Source organism: Kryptolebias marmoratus, linkage group LG4 (genome assembly GCF_001649575.2).
Source record: "Kryptolebias marmoratus isolate JLee-2015 linkage group LG4, ASM164957v2, whole genome shotgun sequence".
NCBI lineage: Eukaryota > Metazoa > Chordata > Actinopteri > Cyprinodontiformes > Rivulidae > Kryptolebias > Kryptolebias marmoratus.
Window position 1 is genome coordinate 25792409 of NC_051433.1, and position 8620 is coordinate 25801028.

Here is an 8620-nt window from a genome sequence, read left to right on the forward strand (position 1 = left end):
TTACCTAATTTATTCTACTGTAGCAGTTAGTCATTAATTACCATTACACGGTAGTTTAAAAACATACATTATTTTATTAAATTTTCAGTAACTGTCCTGGACACAGCTTTTTGTAATTATTTCTCTTTTTTTTCCAAGTGGCTAGCAATCACTTATTAGAAGCCTAACAAACCAGAAAACTGCACCAATTAAAGTCTTCTGCCTTGGTTTGACTTTCATGGGCACAATGACTGTAAGTAAAATAAAGTGAGGTAGTTTCACATATTGTCACAGTCCATTCATTATATTGAAACACTCCTGATGGGGTAGAAACTTCAAACTTGTGAATCTCAGGGATTTGTGATGGTGTAGATTCTCAGTTTTCCGGGACATGGTAAATCTAAAGAAAAAGTGTTTAAAAAACAAAAACAACTGGACTTCTATTGTGGTTGAAGAGGTTTTGCTTCTAATCCAAAGAGCTTTATCAATTCAAAAAGCAGAGAGTGCCGAGTTCAAGTTTTTAAAGCTGAGATGTTTTGTAAACTAGATATACATGCAGATTAACTCACTCTCCTCACAATAGAGGATCATTGGGGTCCTTGTTTGCCTCACTCACAAATGGGCCATTTTGTTCACATGAATGAACATGTTGATTCAAGTGAAACTGACTAGTGCTTCATTATAGATTTTTGAAAGCTGAAACCTGAGACCTTCTCTGTTTAAAGTTGGTTTCTCTCTTTTGAAATAGATGGCTTCCTTCATCCCTCCCCCTCTCCCTCCCAAACCATTTATCTTCTTAGTCCAAAATCCCAAATTTTTGGTATTTTAAAAGAGTACCCCTTTTCCTTGATGTGTAGGTGAACAGCTGAGTCTTGTCCTGAAGAGCTGGCTCTCCTGTGTTGAGTACTGCATCTGTGGAGAGGCTGTTTGGTTTCTCCAATATAGAGTTCTGAGCATTCCTTGCTGCACTGAACTGCAGACACTACACTGCTCAGTTTGGGTGTTTTGTCCTTAGGGTGGACCAGCCTCTGTCTGAGTGTCCTGTTGAGTTTGAAATGTAGGATGTTGTGTTTGAAGAAAATCATTCTGAGTTTCTCAGATACTCCAGCAACATTAGGGATGACAATGGTTTTCTGTCTGTTTTTCTCCTTATTCTGTTCCTTGCTGACTTGACAAAAGCCAAGTTAGAATACCGACATATTTGTAGAGCTTTTTAAATGTGTTTTTGTTTCTTTTTGCAGGGATTCACCTTCACATTTTGAAAATTTTATATTTTATGTTTTGTTCCAATTTGAAAATGTTTACCATCATCTGAATTCAGGTTAAAATATTATTGTTCAACCTTTTTCTGTCAGTTCAGGTCATAGCTGGCGTGTTTTGTTCTCTGTCAAGATAAGAGTTTCCTGGTTATTTCCCATCACCAAAGGACAAAGATTGATAATTTTTTTGTTGTTTTGTTTGGTTTTGTTTTGTTTTGTTTTGTTTTCTGGCTGTGTCTGTGTGTGATTGTGTGTGCTCATGAGTCTGTCTTTTAGCAAATTATCTAATGGATGACTGGATATTTTCTTTTAACTTTCAGAACTTTCAGAATCTAAAACTTAACTTTTGGAGTCAACCCAATTAAAGAAGCCTGCCTCAGCTAATTGATCTTAAGATACACATAAATGGCTATACATCAGTCAATTTTACAGATACTGACGTAAAAATTTGTTGTGGATGTAACTGAGATGCATCCCCAATGCATATTCCGAGTGGCAACAAATTGTGTAAGGTTTTTGTTTAAAAGTTTGTCATTAACTGTTTGAAATCAACTCTGTTTGTCTGTTAGCAAACTATCTTATGAAGCACTGGACTGATTTTAATGAAACCTTTAGAAAACAATCATTGGACAGATCCCTAAATCTGTTTAACCTCTGGATTTAACCCAAGTCAAGATTGCAGTCACATCCAACTCCTCTATTATGTAGTCAATGTTACATATATTGTGTTAAAATCTGGTGTAGTTGTAGCTGGGAGTCATTCGCAACACATACTCTGAGTGTAAATTCTCGTCATATCGCATGAGATTGCATATGCTATTTTCAAGGACTGACCAAAACCGCTACAACGTTGTCATTTGTCTGTCTAAAACTGACATGAAAGGTGGAGGATAATACGCATTTCTTTAAGAACCACTGATTCACTTTAAAATGGATAATAAAAAGTGATAGTATAGGTTTTTTGAAGTTGGGATCTGTGTAAAAGTTTTGAACAATTAACATCTTACCTGTTGTGAATAGCTCTTTCAGTTACCTCATTTTTGTTTAATTTTGACCAGACTGAGGAACTAGTCTGAATGCAGCCAGGAACAAAGTGGATTGCCACCATCTTTTAAACTAGTTTACTCTGCTATCAGTTCCAAATCAGACTGTTATTAACATAAGATGTTATGAATATTTGTAAGCTCAAATACAAGTAGCAGCTAATAGTAACCATGCAGTGCAGCTTTGGGTCCATATCCAAATATTTTTGCTGAGATGAGTGTGTAATACAAAGCTGATGGCAGTGTAAAAGGTTGAAAAATAACATTCATGTAAAAATTTTATATATTTTTATTTTTATTTCAATTGGAGTTGTGTTAGAACATCAGCAATCTACTCTGGTTTTGGTTCAGTTCAGACTAGCAGTTAGCTCATTAGTCTGGTCAAAATTAAACTTTATTTCTAAACTTGACTGTATAAAAAGCTATTTACAACAGATTTTAGCTGTTCATAACCTTTCCACAGGACCTCAGTTCAAAAGATCTAAACTATACCTTTTTAGGTGAGTCCAGAAACCATTTGCAAATTAGTAACACTTAGCATGATGTCATTTACTCATTATTTTTATTACCTAAAGCTGATCCACAGCTTTGTATCGCTCCACAAATATTTCAGTTCTTTTTATTAGCTTTTTGCAACATTTATTTAAACTGAAGTGAGCAAATCTTCTTTCCTTTATCCACAGATCTGATATTTTCTTGGATCTTCAATGAGTTTCCAACTTTTGTGAAGCAAGACACTAGACGCTTCATCTCACAGGAGACGGGGAATCTGTACATTGCTAAAGTGGAGCCTTCAGATGTTGGAAACTACACCTGTGTGGTGACCAACACCGTCACAAAGACCCGTGTCCAGGGCCCACCAACCCCACTAGTGCTCCGCAGTGATGGTAAGCACAGCCCGTTAAAACACAGCACTGATGAATCTACACATAAACATCAAAAATCACATCCGATTTATAACATGTTCCCTAAAAAGGTTCAGTATGTATTATAGGGGAAAATTGTGCATTTTGAAAGAATCTGCTAAATATTTTATAGTTAGGCCAGCAACAGAAAATTTCATGAATTTACCATGTATTCACATAAAGGTGTTGAAAATGTTCCAAAATCTCGTATAAAATGTGTATAAAACATGTTTTAGTTTTTAAAGAAGTCATTGACTATGTAGAGGCTTTTTGACAGGGTGTCCTATTTGTTAGGTAAAATATTGAATCTCTACCACTACCTCTGTTCTAACCATTTGTTTTAACCCTTGTTATATTCCTTTCTGGGTTAACGCCATTTCCCAAAGTACTCCCATACATTAGATTGCACATGTACTGTTTTCTTTAGTCAAGTCAAATTTATTTATATAGCACTTTTCAGCAACAAGGCGGTTCAAAGTGATTTACAACATGAAAACACAAAAATTCAGAGTCATCAGAAAAGCACACACAACAATAAGAAAAGCTAGACTAAACGTATCTAAAACATGAGCTAAGATAATCCAAATGAAATAGAAATGAAAGAGCAAAGTAACAACTAGGGACACAAGTCATACTAATTCATCCTAAAGATAAACTGAGGCCTGAGAGCCCATATTAGTGTCATGTGTAACTTAACCCTCCTGTGGCCTTCAACTGGATCCGAAGTTAAAAGGGCTTCTCTTCCTCTCTTCAGGGCTTCAGGAGGGCTAAGGGACGTTTACACAAATAAGTTTTTCAGAGAAACTAACATTTATGTTGTAATTCAGCTGTTCGTTTACACAATGGCAGGGGTCGGGTTATCTGACTCTGAAACTTTTTGAACCCAGGTCCCAGAGTGGAACTATTCGGTTTCCTCCATTTGCATTTCAACATGTGAAATTGCACCTGCACATCACAGACAGCTGCAGTTATTATCTGTTCTGCACATGTGCGAGTACATCAGCAACAATAATAATAGTGGATAGCTGAGTGTTGTTTATGTTACTCTTCTTTTCAACATGTAGCAGCAACTAATCCTTGCTGTAAGTCCAAACAAAAGTCCATGTATTCACCATTTTGTTTGAAAGATTGGTGTCTGCGCTCATGCAAGTGTCAGCACCAACTAGTGGCCTGGCATGGGAACTACAGCGGGTTTAATGTGCACAGCTGCGCGTGTAAACATGAAACTGTTTTCCAATCATCATCTGAAAATCTTTAACATTTCCAGGAGATTGGCCATGTGTAAACATGGCCTAAATAATTAAATAATTAAATTCAATTCAATTCAAAGATACTTTATTAATCCCAAAGGGAAATTAAATGTTGTTGTAGCTCATAATTCTGTTTTCGTTAAGTAGGTGTTATAGATGTTGATGGCTGTTGGCAGGAAGGATAGCTTCAGGCTGTGTAGCAGTCTGTCCCGATGTGTCCTCAGCCCTGGTGTCCTCAAAGAGCCCCACCAGGTGAGCCTCGCTGGCCTCCTGCGGAGCCATGACGGCTGAGCTCTGAAAGCTCAGGTCGGTCTTAAAGTCCTTGGCGATCTCCAGGACCAGGTGCTAGAAGGGCAGCTTCCGGATGAGCTGCTCGGTGGATTTCTGGTAGTGGTGGATTTCCTTGACAACCACGGTGCCAAGCCTGTAGTGGTGAGGCTTCTTCACTCCACTGGCTCTTGCTGGCAGCTTTGGTGGCGAGCTGCTTCCTGGGAGTTTTACCTCTGGTGGATTTACAGGCAGTCTGCTTGGTTCTGGCCATTACCGGACTTCAGGGTTCTTCACATTTAACACTTGTTGTCATGGTTACGCATCATAACAAAATGTCCAAAAGTAAAAAAAGATTTCAGTAAAAATTCTTCCAACTGCACAGCATCCGATACCAGAGGAAATAATGATCCAAAAAAAGTGATTTACATCAAGAAAAAAAGAGGAATAACATTTCAAAAGCAATATCTCAAAGTAAATGTAACAGAGCTACTCCAACATGCAGCCACCTTGAGCGGTGCAATTCTAGAAGTAAAAATAAATAAGATAGTTAATAAGTTAATAGTTATTAAGAAATAAGATGGGGAATGTTGAAGTTCAATTACTGCTGTTATACCTCTGAGCCATCAATAGAGGTAGTCATAAAGCTATGTTGGTTAGTAGCTGAGAAGTGGTAAGGTGGAACCTGCAACACTTTGTTCTAACCATTGACCCTATATAGAAATACCGAACCTCATACAGGATTGAAGAAGTTCAAGCCAGAAGGTGAACAGTATCTTAGTAAAATATAAAAACACACTTCAGATGTTTTTTTTAATGTGCTGACTCATTTATTCACGTAGTTCTTATCTTGCTGCTGTATGTTTAAATATTCATTTTTCTAATATGTTTAGCTGTAATAAGTTGTTTCATGCCTAAACCAAAAGTCAAGTAACACCACAGTTGTGCATTAGAGTAGTCAGGACTTAAAGCCCAACATTCCTTGTGCATACACTCTGGTCCCAACAATACAACATGACTTCCTGCTTCAAAAAACTGAGTCCTGCTGGCTTCAGTTTCCAACAGCAAGAGAAGGTGGGTACACTTGGTCTTGTATTATAATATATGGTCAATGGTTCTAACCAACAGCACTGTTGTGATTCAGCTGGTTCTGTGATGCACATGACTTGGTTGGCTTGACTGGTTCAGGTGATAACAACCAAATGTTCCTTAAAGAGGGACACATCTCTTACTATATTGCAAAAACACTGTGAAAAGGGTTGTTGTTAATGCAGTACAAAAAAATAAGTATATTTTTCTTATAAATTGGTTCAGATAGTGTAGCAGAATATTGCAAAACCCCTCTTCCCGTTATCTTGCCAATTTACAGTTTCACTGCATGTAATTGTAGATAAATAAAACCAGTCTAAAAGAAGAACTGACAAAATTAACTTATTCAAATGATAGTCAAATCATGTATTTGAAGATAAGTTCTTAAAGTTGACAAAATACTATCTGTATTCTAAGCATTTTTTCGTTGTTGTTGTTGTTGTTCAAGAGGACTTTCTTTTATTCTGCTTTTATTTTACCTCAGCATATGGGTCAGCAGATAAACGTCAGCCCCACCCCCAAAATGTGCGGGTTAGATAGGAGAGTGACAGAGGGCACATTAAACAGGTGTTCCTTACAAAGGTTATGGTATGAGGCAATTACTTGTTCCCTTCCACCTGTCTGCTTGAACATGGCTGATAGTACTGTGGTTACGTTCCAGTGTGAGACAGTTACGATAAGGATCTGAATTAGCTTTCACAGTCACTCAGGGAGCCATCCTGATAACACATGCCTTACCAAATCCACAAGATGAAATTGGGCTGTTCCCTCCATCTCTGCAGCTATTTGTGCAACACAGGCCTGAATTACAGCACTGGAGAAAAGCCTGTTGCCATGAAGGTAGTTTAAAATACAATCCCATGCAGTCACCTGGCTAACAGCAGCGTTAGGGTAAATAACCTGGAACCCAATTATGAATACATAAATACATTTTAGTTTGGCACCATTGAAAGGAAAGAGTCAAGCACATATGCAATTTTTAAAGTCATGAATAACACTTCAATCTTCACTTATGAATGAGTCCTAAACTGCAGAACAACAAAGTCTACATTTTAATCTTTTCCCTTAAACAGAGATTTTAGTATGCAAAACAGGAATATTAGAATCTGCAAGAGTTGCTTCACTGACAGTCAATGGGAGTCTCTGCAGACACACTGGCAGTACACAGAGGGATTTTATTGGCTTTTTTCTGGTTCAGAGCTGTTAGGGCTACACAATGAAACTTGTGGATGTAAAAAATCAAATTACCTATAAAATATTTTTTGTTGTAGTTTGTTTTTTTGATTTGTTTACATTTGTGTGACACATGTAGGGGGCAGTCCTATGTTTTAGTGGTTTCTCTCATTCTTTTCTGTGGGATAACATACTGTGCTAGTACAGTGAGCTGAATGTGTTTCTGCTGCTGAGCAGGGGAAACTGAAAAAAAACATAATCGCTAAGTAAAAACAGGCTTATACTAGAAAAAGGTCCTGGGAAGTCTGGTTGTGACAGACCAAAGCATGACTTTTTTTATTTTTCTCAGTGTTGGTAAAAAAAAACATGCACACGCACACACAGAAACTATTTTTTTCTTTTCACTGACACTGCTTCTCATTTGCATTTCTCTTTCAGGTGTTATGGGTGAATATGAGCCAAAGATTGAAGTTCAGTTTCCAGAGATCGTTCAAATTGCAAAAGGATCTACAGTAAAGCTGGAATGCTTCGCTCTGGGAAAGTAAGCCCTCTCTTAGTACAGGCTCACCAAACTTAGTAGTATCTAACAGAAACATGTTTCCATAAAAGAGCTGGGTTTTTATGTTTTCATATGTTTTCCTACTTGGATGCAATCATTTTGTGGTTTTAGCTAGGCGGCACCTCTGGGGTATTAGAGAGCGCCTAGTCTGATGTAAAAATATTCAGTAAAAATATCTTAATTTTACCAGAGTGCACTGAAGCCTAAAGTTCAAAACATGGTGAATTGTCTTGGAAAAGATTAAGGAACTGTGTGCTTCTGAAGCAAGAAAGCCAACTCGAGTTGAGTCACAAGTAAGATCCTGGAGTACATCAGAAAGAAAAACTCCAATGATGAACTGCGATTTGAATATCTTAGACAGAAGAAACTTGGTGTGAAAGAGGAGCAAGAGGAACCATCATGGAAAGATAAACTCCTGCCCAGCATGTACCACCAGCAGATTAAGGCAGTGGCTGATGTCAACAATACAATACAATTACAATACAATTTTATTTATAAAGCACTTTAAAAACAACAACATTGACCAAAATGCTGAACACAATTAAAAAAAAAACACAAGAATAAAACCTATAAGATCAAATAAAACACAATCAAGGTAATAAAACAGTTTAAACCTTTAAACAATTAATACAATAAAACCCAACATCTCAAACTAGTAAAAAGCCAAAGAGAAAAAAAAAATGAGTCGGCCTGTCTGATCTGCAAAGGCAGATTGTTCCACAATTTTGGGGCCAGTGATTGAAAACGCTTGGTCACCTCTTTACCTCTTCTTCGACTTTAGGACCACCAACAGTAACTGATCTGCTGACCTGAGAGAGCGTGAGGGAATGTAGGGCTGGAGCAGGTTGGACAGATACTGTGGGGCGAGACCATGCAGGCATTTGAAAACACATACAGGTGCTGGTCATAAAATTAGAATATCATGAAAAATTAGATTGATTTCAGTAATTCCATTTAAAAAGCGAAACTTATATATTATATTCATACATTACATACAAACTCATATATTTCAAATGTTTATTTCGTTTAATTTTGATGATTACAAATGACAACAAATGAAAATCTCAAATTCATCATATCAGAAAATTAGAATATT

The 8620-nt window shown here is 37.1% G+C and overlaps 1 protein-coding gene across 2 annotated transcripts in view; it reads left to right on the forward strand.

Annotated features, from left to right (window-relative positions):
• The window catches only part of cntn4 (contactin 4), a 280686-nt gene that overhangs the window by 177456 nt on the left and 94610 nt on the right, over positions 1–8620 (forward strand). For both annotated transcript variants that reach the window (XM_017426954.3, XM_017426955.3), the window contains exons 6-7: positions 2965–3168; positions 7404–7506. In XM_017426954.3, coding sequence (XP_017282443.1) covers positions 2965–3168; positions 7404–7506 — 307 coding nt within the window. The remainder of the gene's footprint in view (positions 1–2964; positions 3169–7403; positions 7507–8620) is intronic.